This window comes from Xiphophorus hellerii, chromosome 7, assembly GCF_003331165.1.
Source record: "Xiphophorus hellerii strain 12219 chromosome 7, Xiphophorus_hellerii-4.1, whole genome shotgun sequence".
In the NCBI taxonomy this organism is placed as follows: Eukaryota; Metazoa; Chordata; class Actinopteri; order Cyprinodontiformes; family Poeciliidae; genus Xiphophorus; species Xiphophorus hellerii.
Window position 1 is genome coordinate 6,788,487 of NC_045678.1, and position 19,610 is coordinate 6,808,096.

General features: G+C 39.6%; 1 protein-coding gene across 1 annotated transcript; it reads left to right on the plus strand.

The window, feature by feature from the left end:
* The first annotated feature begins 4,748 nt into the window (after positions 1-4,748).
* Positions 4,749-15,428, plus strand: hcn5 (hyperpolarization activated cyclic nucleotide-gated potassium channel 5). Its single transcript, XM_032566767.1, has 10 exons — positions 4,749-5,126; positions 7,304-7,490; positions 8,023-8,127; positions 8,220-8,357; positions 10,347-10,508; positions 10,653-10,746; positions 10,840-10,967; positions 11,768-11,914; positions 12,474-12,711; positions 14,738-15,428. The coding sequence occupies exons 1-10, from the start codon at positions 4,942-4,944 to the stop codon at positions 14,908-14,910; spliced, it is 1,557 nt and encodes a 518-aa protein (XP_032422658.1). The 5' UTR covers positions 4,749-4,941; the 3' UTR covers positions 14,911-15,428.
* Positions 15,429-19,610: the final 4,182 nt, after the last annotated feature.

Consider the following 19,610-nt stretch of genomic DNA (forward strand, 5'->3'; position numbering starts at 1 on the left):
TCTCTGTGTGATAGATATGCACCTTTTGTTAAAACATGCCCATCTGCACACTCTGCTCTTTTGAAAATCGATGTACATCTGAGAGTGTGCTAAGTACCCATGGAGCCTTGCTCAGTTTTATTTAATTTTATGTGTTTTGTTGTTGTTGTTGTTTTTTTTGTCTTTGTCTTCTTAGCTGAACTTTGCCTTCAGGAAGGAGCAAGGGTTCATAGCCCCATTACAAGCCCTGACCATCTGCCACCGTCTCTTACCATCTGCAGGAAGCTTCCAGCGTCTTCTGGAAAGACGGAAACGTAAGCGTTTTTCGGCTGAGGTCACTGTTTGGGAAGAAGCAGGCAAATGCCGCATTCTGCAGCAGGATGCATTGGCTAAATCTGGAAGGCGCCGTGTTATTTCTTTATTTGTGTCTGACTTCCTTGATATCTTTCTCTTTTTTCTTCTTTCTCGTTTGCACAGAATAATCAGGCCACAGCAGCGAAAGCTCTGCAACGGTCTATTGTTTTTCAAATGTAAACATTTCTGTGAATGAATTGCCTTTAATTACTCCAAAACTCACCAAACCTTGCAGTGGAATTAAAAAATGGCACGGCCAAGTGGCTCAGCAGCGCCCCCTAGGCTCAGTTTAATTTGGTTTCTGTCTGCTCTGCATACCGATGCTCAGTTGAAGCTCAATCAGGTTTAATTTTTAGCCTGTAGGAACGGCCTGGTTCTGATCTTACAGCTGATTTTTTTTTTTTAAAAACTGTATTTAAGTATGGACTTTAAAAGTAATGAGCAATAATTGTGTTTTTCCCCAATAAAAAGGCAAAAAAAAAATCATTGTAATGTGAATTTTTTTTTCTACCTGGTCACAAATAAATTCAGTATATATTGTAATAAAGCAAAATAGAAGAGAACAAATGATTGCAGGTTCAAAATGGGTACCAGACATTTGCCTCGGCATAAGAAAGATTCGCAGTTTCCCAGCTTTTTGGGCTAAACATTTTTGATTTTGTTTGCCAAGAAAATGTTTTTAATCTAATCTGAGCAACGAAAAAAATGACATTGTATTTAAAAAAAACCAAAAACATTGCAAGTTTATTGAATGATTGAACAAAAAATAAACTGACTATTTGTTTCTCTACTAACTATCTTATTAAAAATCATAGAAATTGTTTGTTGTATTGTCCTTCCACCCTGAAAATACAATCATTTACACCAGTGATTGTTGCATGCAAACTTCTGAATGTGACTGTCTAACCATAGATGAAGCAATAAATGAATTTGTGTTGTAGCTAACGCTTTCAGTTTAAGAAGACAGAAATTTGACATTTACATGTTAGATCTCGTCCTAAAAAACTTTTAAGAAAAACAAAAACAGTCTGCATCTGCACCAGCTTCTCATTATCTCTCACCAGCAAGAAAAGCATTCCCACAGTATGACACTACCACCTCCATGCTTCACTTTAGGGGTGGTGATGTGCAGTGTCAGTTTCGCGTTTTGACATCCACGTATAATTTTCCGTCTACTTAAGAAACATTTGCTCCTTTGAATTCTCTCACATAAAATGCAAACGCAGTACGGTGGAGTTGGCGAATGTGTACACATGTGCACATGGGATGGGCGACAGATTTTCTTTTCAAATATGGAAGCTAAAGATAGAACAGTCTACTGTATACGAGCACCTTCTGAAACTCCCAACTGATGTTCAGGGACGACTTTGCCCTGACCACAAACCTGGTACGAGGGATTTTCTTTTCGTTGTGGTGACCTTGTGAGTCCCATTTAAATCCGGCGTCAAAGCCTCATGTACAGATGGGGAAAAAAAAAAAAAAAAAGACAGATTTGTAGGCGAAATATCCAAAAATACTCTTGATCTGTCTGGGAGACGTGATTTAACCCACAGTGTGTCTGAATTACACTGAATGCTTCTTGCGTCCAGAAAAGACGGCTATAAAGAGCAAATTATTTCCAAGTGCTTCGTAACGTTCTTTAGCTTATTTTAAAATCCCACTGTTCCTCACTTAAATCTGCTAGCCAAAACAAGATTATAGCGGATGGAGAGGATATAGTCTGATGTTTAACAAGCTTTGCAGACTCTGCCGATTCAGCATTTTATTCGGTTTTAGGTCACAGGAGGCTAACATGTATTTGGGACAAACATTGAGACAGAGACAAAGTGTACCTGAACATGTAGGCGGTTTATCCCAGAGGTTAAGTTTTATATATATATATAAATATGAGATAGGTAACAGATTTTTTCTTAGAGCTTTTTAGCCTGGGTTAGAATCTATAAAATTCAGACATTATTGGGGAAAACTGAAAGGATTTAATAAATTTACACACTGTAACGCAAACAGTGATTCTGGTATCCGTGCTGTTACAAAACAACAGACGGTTAAATATAGATATTAAAACACATGAGCTCTGTTTTCCCTGAGTTTAAACCAGATGTTTCCCTGCTTTAGGTCAGTCGGAATGGATAGGATTGATCTTTTTTTTTTTTAAGAATTTGTGAATAGCTTTTTCAAAGTTACAGTTTTATTAATATTACCACGACCCAAGAGCTACTGGCTGAAGCTGTGAAGTTTTGAAGACGTGTCCTGCTGTGGTTTGATCAAACCAAAAATGTTTGGCCAAAATGACTACGGAGGAAAAGGAGGAAGGTTCACTAAATTTAGGGAAATATCGAAGCAGTTGAGGGCGGAAACATGTTGCGTTGATCTTTGGGGAGGATGGTAAGCTCAGGCCTGTCACGATAACAAATTTGGCTGGACGATAAATGCTTCCGGAAGTTATTGCGATAAACGATAATATTGTTTTGAGACCATTTTTAAGTAGCATATTGGTATTATTGCAAAAATAATAATGCAAGAGCACATTCTAAAAGTTCTGTAAACTTTAAATTCTAGTGAACATTTAGCACTGAAACTGGAAGACATTTTAAATACACAAAACAAAATTCATTTTGAAGTCTTTGCAAGCAACATGTCCTTCAGAAAAGGGCTAGTTGAGACCAAAGCACCAAACTGAAGACTTTACTCATCCAGTTTTTGGTAGAAAGAGATTAAAAAAAAAAAGAGAGAAAAAGAATAAATCATGCCAATGGAAATAATTGAGTTTGTTTTAATTTATCATGTGATTAATTGATTTATTAAATATTGTGATAGGAGTAGGTGCACTTCACCAAATAGAGGACATCATGGTCAAAGATTTATGTAGAGATATAGAAGCAACATAAAGACGTAACAAGGACGTTAAAGCTGGGGCCAAACGAACAGCGACCCTAAGCAGACCACCAAGTTACTTCAGAAGAGCCTTGAGGACAGCAGAGTCAATGTTTTAAGTGGCTAACTTGTGTGTTTTTGAAGCCCTGTGTTACGTTTTCCCTGAGGAAAAACGTAGCGAACGAAGCGTGACCCGGGTGACTGCGGTCTACGCTGATTGTTTTCGCCTTATATAGTACCAGTTGGAGGAAGAGGAGCCCCTACAATCTTCTGAGCTCTGTTAGTCATCGGAACAGAGCTTATGTTTTATTGCTTTTTTGTGGCCTGGTCATCACACTGTACCTCTGTGGCAGAGGATGCTCGCTGTTTTACTTCCATATCATGTTTGTAACAGATCTAAAAACAGGACGGCCTGTTTTTGGTTTTATTAGAAAGAACAGTCTCCACTGACATCACCAAGCAAAGTCCTCAGTTATGTAGGTTCCTCTGAATTTGAGGCAGACTGTTTTCTCCATCTCTACCTTGATGACGAAGAGTAGGGATTTGCCTAAACACCGTTGAATGAGATGCTGTGCCTCCTGCTTGTAGTGGACTCCATTACTTTGTCTAATGATTTGCCACCACATCAGGAACTTCAGGCATTGTATCAGTAGGGATGGTTACAAGTGCAGTCCCAGGTGAAGGGGCTAAACATTGCTGGGCCTAGCACAACGCCCTGTGGCACTCTGGCATTCAGGATTCTGTTGGGTGATGTGAGGTTTACTACCCTGACATGCGGTGGTTTGTTGTGGAGAAAACTCTCGATTCACGAGACGTCGAAACCCTTTGGAAGCATTTTAAGGAATGTCCAACACTGACAAGGTGAGCTGAAGACTTTTAAAAGTATCCTCCGGGGTTGAAAATGTTTTCTCTTCTTTGGAGTTACACAAGAAGCAAAGTAGCACAAAGGGTAAAATTCGTTCATTCATTATGCCCACTGTCAAGAACTCGCGATTAATTCTACTGTCATCTTATGTAACGTCATTTTTTTTATTTTATCCAAGTTGTCTGGCTCAGATTCATTTTCTCGCTTTGCATTTTCTAAGACAATAGAAACAAGACACTTTTTTCCCCCCCAGTCGTTGGTTTCACTCGATGCCACATCCATCCCTGTTTGTGAGTTTCTTTCTGACTGTGCTGCATGCAAACAATGCTCAAGGAGTTGGTTCAAAGATCCAAGCGTACAGCATCAGGTAACCGGGCGCAGGGTTTAATTACATGCTCCGTGGCCCAGACTGAACCCGTCCCTGCACACGCTGCCAGATGCCTGGTCCCCATGACGGCGTGTGTGTGGGCGTGTGTGTGTGTGACGTTCTCACCCACCATTGCCCTTAGTATTAATGCGAGCTGGACATGTCCTCGTGACATGGCTTGATTCATTTGAGGATGAGACACAGATACTGAATAGTTGATGAGATGGGAGGCGTACAGGGCCGGGGTGAGGAGAGGGAGGAGAGGAGAGAGGGAGGGACCGAGCAGGAGAGGCAGGGAGGGGGGGATCCACTCAAGCTCCACTCGGCTTCAGCTAGTCCGGGAGGCTGGATGTGGAAAAACACCTTGCGACCAAAGGAGCGAGGCTGGGACTGCCGGACTCAGACGCAGTTATCCCGAGAAGAAGGAGCAGCTGTGGGGCGGGTGGTTGGCTGGTGGGATGGCCAGCGCTTTCAACTGATCGGAGGGAACTGAGGAGTGTCCATGGAGAAATTCAAAGGTCCCACCACAGGATTTACCAAGGCCACCTGTGGATGGAGAGTCCTGCTCCTCCCGCAGCTGAACAGGCAGTCCCTGTACGTGTACGGCAGCGAGGTGGCCGTGGAGAAGGAGTGCAAGCGCCAGCTGGAGAGCGGAGTCTTTGTCATTCACCCCTTCAGCCCCATGAGGTACTTCAGACACGCGGCGCTGCGTCTCGGGACGTCTTGCATTCAGGACCCGATGCTCAGAGTGAAAAGCAGGAGCGAATGACAATAGAGAAGATTGTCTAAGTATTAGAAACCATTTGTCATTTCAATCAGGTGGGAAAGAAAAATTGTTCAAATTAAAACTTGACTGCAGTTTACAGTTGAAAGTTTCTTCAATGAGATGGCAGGGAAACAGTTGAAGTCACCATGCATAAAAGTCTTTTAATGTACGTTTTTACAGATTTATTTGCAGATTATTTCCATGCGCATGCTTGGTATTATTTTATTTCTTTTATATTTAGTCATATTTGAATTACTCATATATATATATATATATATATATAAATTTTAAAAAAAAAATTTTATGTCACGTATTGTTATATTTGTATTTTCTAATATTTAACACTGGATGGAATAGCTTGTCAACAAATAATCAATTTCTCCTGGCTGATCAATAAAGTATGTTCTATTCTATTCTATTCTGAAGTTGCCCCTCCCCAACCTACTGCTGAACACAGCTGACTGACAGGATGCCGCGACTTGTTTTCCAAGTATTGCTGTTTGAAAATGTTTCCTGCTATGAAAAACACAAGCAGTCGTGGCGCGAACACCACACCAGAACCATCCATCACCTGATTCATGTTTCAAATCCTGTAACTAGTGTGAAACTAGTCCGTTTTTTCTTTTTTTCCGTACGGTATGTTGACACATTTCAGGTGCAAACGTGGCAAAATCTAAACACTACAGGTTCAGTTGCTTTAGTTTCCCAATACCAGGCTGACTTTTAGGTTGTTACAACATGTTACTTACTTAATTAATGGATTCATTACATAGAGGGAATTAAGAAATCTAATTTTTTGTTTTTATCAAATTTTTGTCCTTTATGTTGTTTCGAATGCAGCAATAGTTAGCATAATCATGTATGTATTAATGTATCAAACATACAGTATGTTACAAAGGACTTCAAACTATTTTCTTTAAACTTGTGTTTTACACTTCTTTCTTGTTTTTGGAACATTTATTTATGTCTCCTTTTTTCCCCCCTTCAATCTTTGCTATTAAACCTTCACGGCAAACTGATTAGCAATCCTCCAAAAGGTTGTAAAAAAGAGAATAAAAAATCTTATATTGTAAATTTAGAAAAATACAAAAGTTTCATTATGTTTATTTACTGACAAAAAAACATCTAATTTTAATATTTTTTCATCAGGAAAAAAAAAATGCCGCCATGATTAGTTGCCCCCATGACAATCCCCTTACAGTGGATGTAACTAGAGCATTTTTGAGGTATGTTTCAGTTGATTAATGTGTTGATGCGCATTGATTGAATTAATAACCCCTGCCTCAGAAAAAATTATATTTAACCATAATCCCTGAGGCATTAACGTAACATGACAAAAAAAACAACAACTAATTTCTCTTAAAAATTGTTCAAAATGGGAAAGACAAAAAGAACATGCCAGGAAAGAAAACCAGATGTTTTCTTTTCAGATCAGAAAATGACCACAGGGAAAGCAGCTGCTCGACTAGACAAGACTAAACAGAAATTGAAAAGATTTGAAGCAGCCGGAGCGGTGACAAACAAGGCTGGAGAAATTCACCTTAACACCCCAAAGAATGAGGAAAACCTGGTGATGGAGGTCACTGTAGAAAACCGCAGCTAGTTTTTCACCGTAAGGTTATGTCATTGCAATAAAACAGCAACGAGTACCGATGCTTCTGGGCGGGGGTAGACAGTTAATTTTCTTCGCACTGCATATGTGAAGTCAAACAAGACAGAAACAGATCAAAAGAGATACCTAAAATAAAACATGACAAAAACTTGTATATATATATATATATATATATATATATTAGATCTATAGGTTGTTATTAGTCCGTAAACAAAGCAAAAGCAGAGAGAGAACAAAACCTTTGGGATCAGAGAGCGGAGTAATCGGAGCCAGGCAATTTAAGCCGGGTTGACGGGATGTACAGTCACATTATCACAGTGTTTAGGACGCATAAAGCGGCTCGTCCTACCAACTTCAGCATGAGAATTTAGTTTAAGCTCCTTGAAAGTTTCAAGTCTCAGAAAGACAAATGAATTAAATAAAATAAATATATATAAATATATTTAATTTTTTTTTTTTTTTACTTCCGCATCTGCCCTCCTGCAGGAGTTACTACATCATGGTCATGATGGCCATCACCTTCCTGAACCTGATCGGGATTCCCATGGAGATCGCCTTCCTGGACGGCGACAGCGGGCTGGCGTGGGAGAGCTTCAACGTGTTTTCGGACACGCTGTTTCTGATGGACGTGGTCCTGAACTTCCGGATGGGCATCATAACGGAGGACGCCGAGGTGAGAGAGAGTGGCCGCCCGCTCCACTTTTCAGACACAATCTGGACGGAGAGATAATCCCCTCACCGACGGGCTCATGCCATCCACCCCCCCGTCCCATCTGTAATCCACTCAATACACGAAAGGCCAGATTAACCTCCCATCCTGAGATACGGGCAACATTGGCACCTGCTGCGCGGTTTTATAACGGGGGATTATAATGAGCGTATAACGTTTCCAATTAAGCATCCTTCTGTCAATATCCCGTTTGTTTTCCCCGAATCGCGGAGTTCTTGCTAATCACGAATGATGCGTCTGTGATGTTTTGCAACACAAACATCTGGATTTGCATCTGGACTACTTTTTTTTTTTAGTCCGTTTCTGCGAACTTCTGACATTCATGCAAGTCTTCTGTATGAATAACACATACAAATCCGATCCAGCATGACGGTTTATTTTCAAAGTACTCCCTAAATATCGGATCAGGTGGCGCGTTAACCCTCTAAATCGGTTCATGGCACAGGCTACATCCGGTCTCCGCTCTCTCTTTCAGGAAGCCATTCTGGATATCAAAAAAATCAGAGTCAGCTACCTGAGGACGTGGTTCATCCCGGACGTCATAGCAGCTTTCCCCATTGGATACATCCTGCTGTTTGCGGTAATGAGAGTTTTGTTTTTTTGTTTTTTTACTAGAGCTGCCTGCGACCTACATCAAAACAAAAAAAACCCTCACAGTGTTTGCGTTTCTAGGACCTACACTACCACAACGATGACAACCCATCCAAGGCCAACAGGATGATGAGGATACTGATGTTCGTGCGGATCCTCAGCTTGATCCGGCTGGCTCGAGTGTCCAGGTTGGTCAGGTTCTTCAACGAAGTTGAGAAAGTAAGTTCAACAACTATTTTTATTTATTATTATTTTTTTTTACATTTGTCTCAATTCAGGGTGGCCCTAAAAGATTTGGAAGTACTTTTGCTGTGTTTGGCAAACAGTATAAATGAAGGTTTTATAAATCTCTAATTGTGCTCATTATGTTCATTGCAGAATAATCTAGTTTAGGTTTTACTGTTCTTACAACGAGCTGGCAAAGGCAGTCCGGATCTCTTGACTCGTGGTCAAACAGTTCTGTAAGCCATGGTGGAAAGTCATGTGTTTTATGTATGGTGTTTGTACTGTTCCCGTTGCAATAAGCGATTGAAAACTTGTTGAAGAAGATGGCAAAAGACTTTATATTTCCTTCTTTATGCTCATGTCGATTCCTTAAGAGGTGGCACTTTGGTTGGTGAGCTTTGTCGGCAACATCAACAACCGTCCGACCGACTGTTTCTGCCGTTTGTTGTATGCTATTATCTACAAAGCGGAGGCTCATTTCTCTTGTTTGTCAGTTTTCTCTGCTGTTAATAAAGTGTCTCCTCAGGACACCTACATTCCCTGAGTCCATGAAGTACTGTATGTCTTACCATTTCTCTTAATCTTTTCATCTGGCTGAGTATTTGGTTTCTTTAGCCCCTTGTCTGCAGACCTGGCTTTAACCAGTTCTTCCTCAGTCCGTCCCAGTCAGATTCCTCTCCATCTACAGACACCATGGTATTCTTACCTGGTTTTTGAAACCACCTCAGGGGTGGTACAAGCCAGATCTAGCCAGATATTGCGTGCAAACAATTATATTTTTATAACTGACACTCTCAGGTGTTGTAAAGTCACAAAAATCTTCAATGGTCCAGTCTTATTTTATTGCAGAACAATTTTGAATAGTACCCGTGAAACAATAAAAACTTTAGCTGTACTTGACGTAGCGCTCTCCACTGCATTTAAATTAAATAAAATATTTAGATCATTGCTGTCCAATCTGCTAAATTAACTATATGAAACAAAAAAAATACAGTACAGACCAAAAGTTTGGACACACAGTTGTGTCCAAACTTTTGGTCTGTACTGTATTTTCCTTTAGTTTTTAATTTTTTTACATTTTAAATACAAATGAAACTGTCACAACAGGTCTAACTACACACCTGCTTTGGGCCTCTTACCAAAAAATAATGTGCACAGCAGTGGTTTGCTTTTTTTAAAAAAAATCACAAGATTTGAAGTCACTTGACAACAAACTAACAAAACAGCTTTAGCCACCGATAAATTGTTCAGTTTTAGATTTCCTTTTAGTGCATAAAAAAGCCAAATGAAGCAGTTTTGTGGCTATTTAAACGTAATTAAGCTTGGTGGATGAGATCGGTTACACATGCGGGTATCGGCCGATTGCCGGTCACCCGAACAATCGGTGCACCGCTATAAATGATAATTTTATCAAGAAGTGTTTCTATTAAATAAGCAAATTAAATAGAGCCAGATCGACAAGCTTAATACTAGAGAGGCATCCATTTGGCCCTGTAGGTTTATGTTTGTTTGAACTGTTTTCCTGACAGATGAGAATCATTACTTATTTAGGTGTAAATTAAGTTGTTTGGGTAATCTGACTAAACTGTTGGTTTGTTTGCAGCCCGGGTGATCGTCTGACCGCTCCCGTTTCTGACTTTGCCTTATTTAGTTGTACAGCTGTCGTTTGATCGAACTGCTGACCAAAGCAGTGAAGCCAGAACTGGTACTAACCCAGAAGAAAACGTAATTCTAATGCTCTTTTGATGAATTCTTATCCCGATTTTTTTTCTTTTGGTCCTTCTTGAACACCATGCTTTTCTCTGTGTTCGCCGTTGCCATGCAGATTATTGGCTAAAACACATGGAAAACATTACTTGCGACATTTGCCTAGCCAATATGACCGCGCCAGTCTGATGCTTTGATGGCAAGTTGTAGATATAGTAGAAGCTTCATATACATGCGCTGAAATTTGCACTCTTTCGTGTCGTGTCTTCTCGGCAGGTGTCAAACGCAAACCTGGAGGTAGTTCGGCTCTTCTTCCGCATCTTGTCTCTCTTCATGATGATTTTTTTGCTGTGTCACTGGAACGGCTGCATCCAGTACTTCGTCCCCATGCTGGAGGAGTTTCCCACCGACTGCTGGGTTCGGAAGGAAAACCTGATGGTAAAAGCTACCAAACCCTTCCCCAAATGTACAGACAGCACAGGATGACGAATTTATCAAATTAGAGGGCCAGTTCTGTGGTTTCTTGGTGACGTGGTTTGGTTAACGGGTTACAATATAACAATGTCGCCTTATTTCTTTCAGAACTCCACAGTCATCGTTAAATACTCTTGGGGAGTTTTCCGAGCTCTCTCCCAGATGATTGCGCTCTCTTACGGATCCATGGACGCTCCAACAAGTCAGGCGCTACCCTTTTCTTCAGGCATCTCACACTTTTAAAAAAAAAACACACAAGTACCCAAAGGTTCTCACTAGTCCTTTTGCTCTCCAGATTACATAGAGATGTGGATCGTCATGGTCAGCATGGTGTCTGGCTGCATGATGTACACCATCCTCGTAGCCAACGCTACGACCATGATCGCCAACCTTGACCCAGCAGCCAAGGAATACAAGAGCAAGGTCCTTATACTAGCCTTTAGCGAGTAAAGTTGCTGGCTCTCCTTTATTGTTCTTACCGTGTTTTTTTGTGACGAGTATATATGTTAGTACGGAAAACTTGATAGAGCTACAGTAACTAGTCCCTGCTTAGACATTTTTTTCAGCAAATACATTCATGACTGTGGCAACTAAAAACATGTTTCAAAATTCAATTCAGTTCAAACTGCGTTCTTGGATTCTAAGTCAATAGCTACATAGATTAAAAACAAAACAACACAACAATAAAATCATACATGTATATTTAAAGAATGTAAAAGCAGAATATAAATAAAATCCACAATTGCTTAAATAGGAATCAGTGCTCACAAACATTTCTACCAGAGCAGACTGAATGAGAAACGAGTTACTCATTGTCGGATTTGTGAGTGCTAAAATAATTCTGCTACCCAAACCATTCAGTCTCTCTTCAAAAGTGAACATCGACATATTTCACAAGTTTACTTACCGCTAATTTTTTTTTTTACAACATGTTTATTAGCACTAAAAGAGTCACGTTTAGCCAATTCTGCAGGTTCTGTGGATAAAATTGTTAAAATGGTGATAATCAAGCTGCAGTTGCTGTTAAACACTCTCCTTCATTTGGCTCAGACACAAAGAAAAATGTTTTCAGCATTCTGGACCGTTACAGAAAAAAGGGTCATACTTTTAAGCTTTTTAGATTTCCTAGTTGTAAGAAATGAATCTTGGAGTCCTTTAAGCATTATACTATGGAATTACACGGTTTATAATTGCTGTGGTTCCCCCCCCCCCCCCCCACACAGATGAGTCGCTTGGAGCACTACATGGCCTTCATGAAGCTTCCACCAGAGTTGCAGCTTCGCATCAGCAACTACTACCAAGCACGCTACGGAGGGAAATGGTTCGATGAGAAATACATAATGGACACGATATCATCATCACTCAAAGAGGTGAACCTCATCAATACACAACTATCCCTAAACATACTGGGATACATTTTCATATTTTTGCTAAGTTGTCGTAATGAATTTTTTTACTCAAAGTCACTAGTATTTAAGGTATAGACTAAGTGACGCTTGAGCTACAAAACCTTGTTATCTGTAAAATATATACAAGGTTTCCCCCAGAAAATTTGCTAACCCCAGTGGTTGGGTGTTAGAGCAGTCATTCATCCAGCGGCGCGTCGTGTTTTTGAGTTAAAAAATGTTTAAAGTTGACAGGAAATTTGAAAATATCAGTTGATTATCATGTGTTATTGAAAGCTTGCAAGATTAATAACTGAACACCAACTATAAAGACTTCAAAAATGCCAACATTTTAAAATGACTTTTTAAAAAAAAGCAATGCGTAGCCTGGTGGGGGCAGAAGTAAAGCCTGGTGGCCCGCCAGGCTTACAATACACTGGGGGAAACCCTGATATGCACATACTAATAGTCTAACTTCGTGTTTGGATCCTTACATTTCTAATGAACCGCAACATGGGTAATCGTTGTTTCTTTTCTTTCCCAGCAAGTCCTGATGGTGATGTGCAGCCAGCTGCTGAAGAAAGTGCCGATGTTTCAGAACAGAGAGGAAAACTTCATCAACGACGTCCTCCTCAAGCTACATTACGAGGTTTTCCAGGAGGGAGACGTCATCGTCCGACAGAACGTCCCGGGCGATCGCATGTTCTTCATCGATCACGGAGAGGCCGCCATGGAGACCGAGTCGTACGAGAGGGAGCTGTGCGACGGAGACTTTTTTGGAGGTATGCTTCGATTTGTTCCACATGTCTGGTTACATTCGGAGAACTTCAAATTGTATATTTAGTCATTTGTAAAATAGGACATGATATTTCCCTCATTGTGATCACTATTAACTCGTCACAGCAATCATTATTACTCTGTCTACAGCTGTCCTTTTTAAAACGTTGCCAATGAAAGCTGTTCTGAATCCACTTCCTGTGATTACATTGTGGTTGATTTTGTAAATTCCGAGGAGTTGACGGTATTGCCACTGTTTGTCTTTCTAAACTTCACCCAAGAAAAGAGAATGGAGATCCAACAACAACAAAAAAAGAGTCAATTTGCTTCATGTAATTGAATTAAGTTGGTCAAACTTAATTTATTTACATTTGTTTAACATGATAACTTAATAAACTTGACATTTACTTGGAAAAAGACCCATTTTATTACTTGTAACAAATTAACTCAATTATTTTAGACAGATATGATGAAGCATTGATGTTGATTGTTGTCAGTAGATGACACTATAGTTGGAATAAGACATTTCTGTCCATTAGGTGCTTTAGCTGCTGTTGACCAATTGTGAATGAACCTTTCAAACTAAAATCCTGTAAGAAAGCTGAGGATGCCATACACACTAGTTAAATGTGGTGTATTTCTTCCATATTACGCTTCACTTTAATTAACTTGCAAACAACCAGTCGAATGTTGCAATATATTCAAATGATGAAACACTAAAGTAACTAAATATGAATTAAATAACTAATTTCATATGTTTTTGTTAATGGCTAATATATTATTGACTTGAATGCATTTCAAATGTATTGATTTATTCCTACACAGTGCAAAAATATTCAGAAATCCCTTGAACTTTTTTTTGCCTTTTTTTTTTTTGAAAATTCAGCAATATATTTCAATACTTTTTACATAACACAAAGCAGATCGTAATGTTGAGGTGAAGAAAAATACGACATGCTCTTCAACATTTTGTTCGGATAAAAATCTGAAAAGTGTGGCATGCATTTGTGTTCAGCTGACAGCAAAAAAAAAAAAAAAAAAAACACCCCCCCGGCATCTTCTAGCATGATGCTGCCACCACCATGTTTCACCTATTGGCTGCTGGGTTCAGGGTTTCAGTGTTAGTCCTCCTCCACACATAGCATTTTTTGTGTGTAAAAACCAAAAACCAAAAAAAGTGTGCTGTGCCGGTGCAGGGTTACCACATAAATTTCTAGTTCTGTATATTTATGTCTGTGTTTCAAAGAATTTACGTTTTAAGTCAATTTAGAAAAGATTTTCTGTATCGGATCGGCCGATACTAATCCTCAGATATCTGTATCGGAAGTTTAAAAATAGTGGATCGGTGCATCCCTACTAATGAGGTGGCTTGTGAAAACAGTTGGTTGCATTGTGTTTCATTTAAGGCTATCAGAGTAAACGGGGCTAAATCTGATTTTATGGTCACATAGCAAAATATTACATTTTTCAAGGCGTTTTAAATGTATTTGCCGTACTTCCAATTTTATTTTGATAGTAACACTGTGACATTTAATAGTACCTAAAAACCAATTAAATTATTTCTTTGTTGTTTTTTTTGGCACTTTTGTGACTGCATTTTGGCAGAACCGCATGTTGAGTTACTGTCACAGGGCGTTCTGTCTTTACAAAATGTGTTTCAGAGCATGACAAATGCGTTTTTGAAAATGCCAGTTGGTCTTTGTATTTATCTCCGGCTTTGGCAGTTCCGAGCTTCGCCTCCTCCTTTTTCCATTTGGCAGATTGATCACATATAGTGACTTTTTTCCCCTTCTTCTTCTTCCCTCGTTCCTCTCCTCCCTCTCTCCTCCGTACTTTAAATCATTTGCTTAATTCAGTGGCTTTTTAGGCTGGAACCCGTCCCAGTCCGGTTGGCACCGGAGTCCGTCGGAGCTAACGGCTAACGTCTGTTCGTTTTAATTTCAGATTAACCGTTAGAGCTCACCCGCGCGCTCAGCCATTAAGGCTCGCGCGCTCATTAGCCTCCCGTCTTTCCCTCCCGTGTGTCCGCAGAGACGTGCGTGCTGACCAAAGGCAAGCATCTGGCCACGGTGAAGGCGCTGACCGACTGCCAGTGCTTCTCCTTGTCCTGGGACGACTTTCAGGAGGCGCTTCGGTGCTTCCCGGACATCAAGAAGGACCTAGAAAAGATGGTCCTCGTCAACGCCGACGGCGAAGTTGTGTAAGATTCTCTCCTCCCCCTCCCAAAAAAAGAAAAAAGTATTAACTGTTTTTTCTGTGAAGGAATCTGAATCTAACCCTATGCACTTCCGAGGCATTTGGATGGATAAAGGAGAGTTTTTTGCACATGAATGAAAGTTGAGCGCCTTTTAAATGCTACAATATTATGTAGAGTTTTTGCCTTCTCATCCCCTATTTATCTACACCAAACAAAGACCTCAACATAAAGGGCATTTTGGGGTGTTTTGCCTTTTTTTTTTTTAATTTTTGCTGAACTATTGCTGTTTATTGCAAAAACAAAATTCGTAGGAACTTATTCTCTCCTGTCAGGTTTTGGAGCTGAAACTTCTTCTGGGAAATGTAGTACAGATACTAAATGGAGAAACAAGCATTCATTTCATAACCATGTGTCACATGGGTGGTTAACAACAGGCACAGTGCAGGTCAGAGGTTTACATGCACTTATTATGAGTATGCATTTTATATACCGTATTTTCCGCACTATAAGGCGCACCTTCAATGAATGGCCTATTTTAAAACTTTTTTCATATATAAGGCGCACCGCATTATAAGGCGCATAGAATAGACGCTCCAGTAGAGGCTGGGGTTACGTTATGCATCCATTAGATGGAGCTGCGCTTAATAGGAGCCATTTTGGGGTCTTTACACAAAACCCAGCAGGCACCGCGTGCTTCTTCTTCTACGGGGGAAAATGAAGTCGGCGGCTGCTTACCGTAGTTGTGAGACCTGTTGTGGCTCAATATTGGTTCATATATAAGGCGCACCGGATTATAAGGTGCACTGTCGGCTTTTGAGAAAATTGAAGGTTTTTAGGTGCGCCTTATAGTTCGGAAAATATGGTACATTTTTCTTTTGTTTTATTTTATTTCTGTATTTCATTCCCAATTCATGTAACAACTGAAAGAAATCAAGAATGAAAAGGAGCAGGGCATAGTGTAAACTTATAATATTTCCGCGGATTCACCTAAAGAGAAAATTAGCTATTCAACTCACAGACAATAGTTCAAATATACACAAAAAATACACAAGAAAACATTAAGTTAATTAGTGGCATACTGCTTCATCAGAATGATTTTTTTTTCCAGATGTCTCTTAAGAGCAAAGAGAGATTTAGATTTGCATGATTATCGCCCCGTGGGAAAAAAGAGAAACAGTTTAAATGCATTACTAAATATTGAAAACGAACATGGCATTCCTGCTAATGACTGGCATACAAGTTTAATGTTTTCACTTAGCAACAGTCACACAGTGACCGCTGGGGTTTTTGTTTGATGCCAGATTGCAACTTGCTTATTTCTATTCATTTTTTCCAACATATATCTAAGCCGTCGCTTTACCCAAACCCCATTAAAGTCAATTTTGTAGCTTATTATAGACGCCAAACAGCAAAGTGAGAACGAAAATATAGAGAAATCAATGGACTCCCACAGGAGACTGGAACTATCCATGTTCAAGGTGAAGCAAAGCGCACCAACAATCAGAAAAGCTTCCTGTGCTTTTCCGCCCCGCCCTCTGCAGAACAAAGCGCTGCGGAGACCTTCACGCTGAAGGTCAGTTTACGGTCTGATTGAAAGACCCAAACTGAAGCTGGAAGCTGTTTACTGTTAACAACAACAACAAAAAACTAAGATGGTTGGTAGATTTTTTTTTTTTTTTTTTTTTTTTGTTAGCCACTGTTTCCCTTGACAGTGTTTGCACTCTGCCATGTTGCTGAACCACTTCTGGAGAATAGTTTGACCGGAGCACATCCGCGGTTTCCATAAATATTAAATGAACGCCATCTCTCGTAGATAAAGCAGGTGTGGATCATATCTAAGCCACGTCCATTTTTTGTCTTTTACCTCATTAGCAATAGACTACCTGCTCTGTTTGTCCTTTCTTCTTTTTTTCTTTTCTTTGTAAAATAAAAGTGGCCTTAACTTTACGGACGAATATTACTACAATAGAGCTGGGCTTGATTATGCATATCTTGGTCTCCTTCAAATTAGCTGTAGCTCTGCTGACTTCTCTCCTTCCTCCAAATATGATCTGTATTTACCTCAATGTCGTGGCAAAGATGGAGATCCAAGGCTGATTACCATAAGTGCACAGGATATAACAGTCCGGATGCCTCTTAGAAGAATGGATGAAATGTTTTTCGAATTTGTAATTACTCCTTTAATTTATGTTCACTGTTTTATTTTGTCTGGAATAAAGAGCAATAAAGTGAACCTATCTGAACTCTAAACGAAGCTCTCTGTTTTCTCATGCTTGTCCGCTCTGCGTGTGGCTTTGCGCCAATATCTATGGCTCCTCCTCAGCTGTTGTCCATATTTTTACCATGTTACAACCACAGACATTGATGTTTTCTGTTGGGTTTTTTATGTGACAGACTAAAATAAAGCGGCACACGATTCAGAAGTGGAAGATGGGACACGGTTTTCTGTATTCAGTTCCTTGAATCAACGTTGTGTGCAGTCACAGTCACTTTACCGCACTATCCAGAAATATTTGTCATTTTTCATTTAAAAAAATGGAACATTGCATGAAAGATGCAATATTATTGGTGGACTTTTACCTACCACACTTCTTTCTTCCACTCAATTTCCTGTTAGTATGCGTCAGCGTTGACATTTGTGTCTTGTGTGTAAATGACTGATCCGTTTCACGCGTTTCCATTAAGGTTCTTCTTCACAGCATTCTCAATTTGAGACGCAAAATTTGGGGCTTTTCGTTATCTATAAGCCATAATCATCAAAAGTACAACAAACAAAGCCTTGTAATGTCTATGTGTGATAAATGTACTACACTGCAAAAACACAAAAATCTTACCAAGTATTTTTAGTCTAGTTTCTAGTGCATAAATCGTCTTCGGCAACACAGAGAAGCTTGTTTTAAGTCAATAATTTCTTAATATTGATGAAAAAGTTCCAGATTATTTCACTTAAAACATGAGCAAAATGTGCTGTTAGAGCTGAAATTGTCTGCCAGTGGTATTAGCACTTTTTCACCGATGTTAAGGAATTATTGACTTAAACCAAGCTCCTATATCTTGATGAGAAGTTACTTGTAAGTCGGTTTTGTCTTATTTCAAGTGGACGAAGATATTTGCACTAGAAACTAGACGAAAAATACTTGGTAAGATTTTGTGTTTTCGCAGCATTCAAACTGGACAGAGAGGATCCGTGGATGATTCATTATAAAGGAATTCTACAGATTCTAAGTTGAATTTATAGGCTTTCGTAACACATCTGTCATTGCATTGGTCGGACGTTTAGGCTCATTGTCTCCATCCCCGTCTGAAGCCTTTCTCGGTTCCTGCTTAAGAAAATAGCACGATGCTCATCATGATGGTGATGGTTAGTTATTGACCTAATTTTTTTTTTTTTAAATTACGTATATTTATGTATGCAAACAACAACTAGTCCCTCAAAAGAGCAGCACACTACCAAACCATTCCTTCTTCCCTAATTTCAGTCCGATTTTCTGCCTCGTTCAGCATTAACGTTAATCCACCAACTTTGGCTCTCTCCGTCCTAAGCCCCTTATTAAAAGCACTCTGGACTCATTTCAGTTTGGGAATTTAGAAATGTTTCTTAGCAGCAGTGAATGAAAACAAGTGATCTAAAAAAAAAAAGAAGAAAATTCAACAGTGGCGTTCTCCAGTAGTATGCATTGAAAACCAGTCCGTCTGTCGTTGTGTGGTTCCCCCATCAACGACACACACAGACCCAGCCTAATGTGAGCGGTCACTTCAGAGGAAACTGATCTCAGTAATTACTCATTTCTTACATAATAACATCACTTGTATGGTTATTTTTATGCCGTGACCTGTGTTGAACTAGGATTTACAGTGTAAATTACATGCAGGCTTTAATATCGTCATATTTTTTGGCGCAGTATTGGTGTCATTCAGCCATTGGCTCATTAATTTCACTCTTTCCTTTTATTTTTTTTGTTGGAGATGGAAAACTTTTTTTCCCCCCCTTCAGCTGGCAAAATGTTTCCCAGCTCAGCTTCTTACAAGGTTGAGGCGCAGATGATCTAAATATTCCTTTTATTTTCACGCGGAGGAGATGAATACAGCAAGCTCCTTTCCCCAGAGGACCCAAATGTTTTCTGTCACATTTATCTTTTTGGTCTGGAAACCGGAGATTTTATCTTGAACAGCTGTGTTCCTCATTGTTCCTCTTATAGACGCGTTTGGGTTGAGCACAGTGTCAAAGATGGTTCTTGCGTCTTCGAGTTATTAAGATTCAGCCTCAGTGTAACAATTTTCTTCCACGCTTAAAATGAATTTAAAGATGTGCAATGTGTAAACAGATACAGAGACTTTCATATCCTACAAAACTGAATCGACGGCCTCCAAAACAAGACGCCATTACGACCTTTAACCTCTGATGAATAGTTTCTGGTTTTTTTAAGCGAATCATCAGTAATGCCTTACTAAATTTGCAGATATCGGATCTCAGTAAGTTAATTGAGAAGTACATAAATACTTATGGAGTTGGGATGCTAACCAAGATGGCCGCTTTGACAAAATGTGTCAAATTCGCATTCTAATATCTTGTTACACCTCTGTTGCTTATGAGCATCACAGAAATAAGAGTAGCGCTACTTCAGCATATTTTTACTCGAGTAAAGGTAAAAAAAAATAGTGACTCAAAAGTAAGAAAATATGTGGTTTAAAAGGCTACACAGGTAC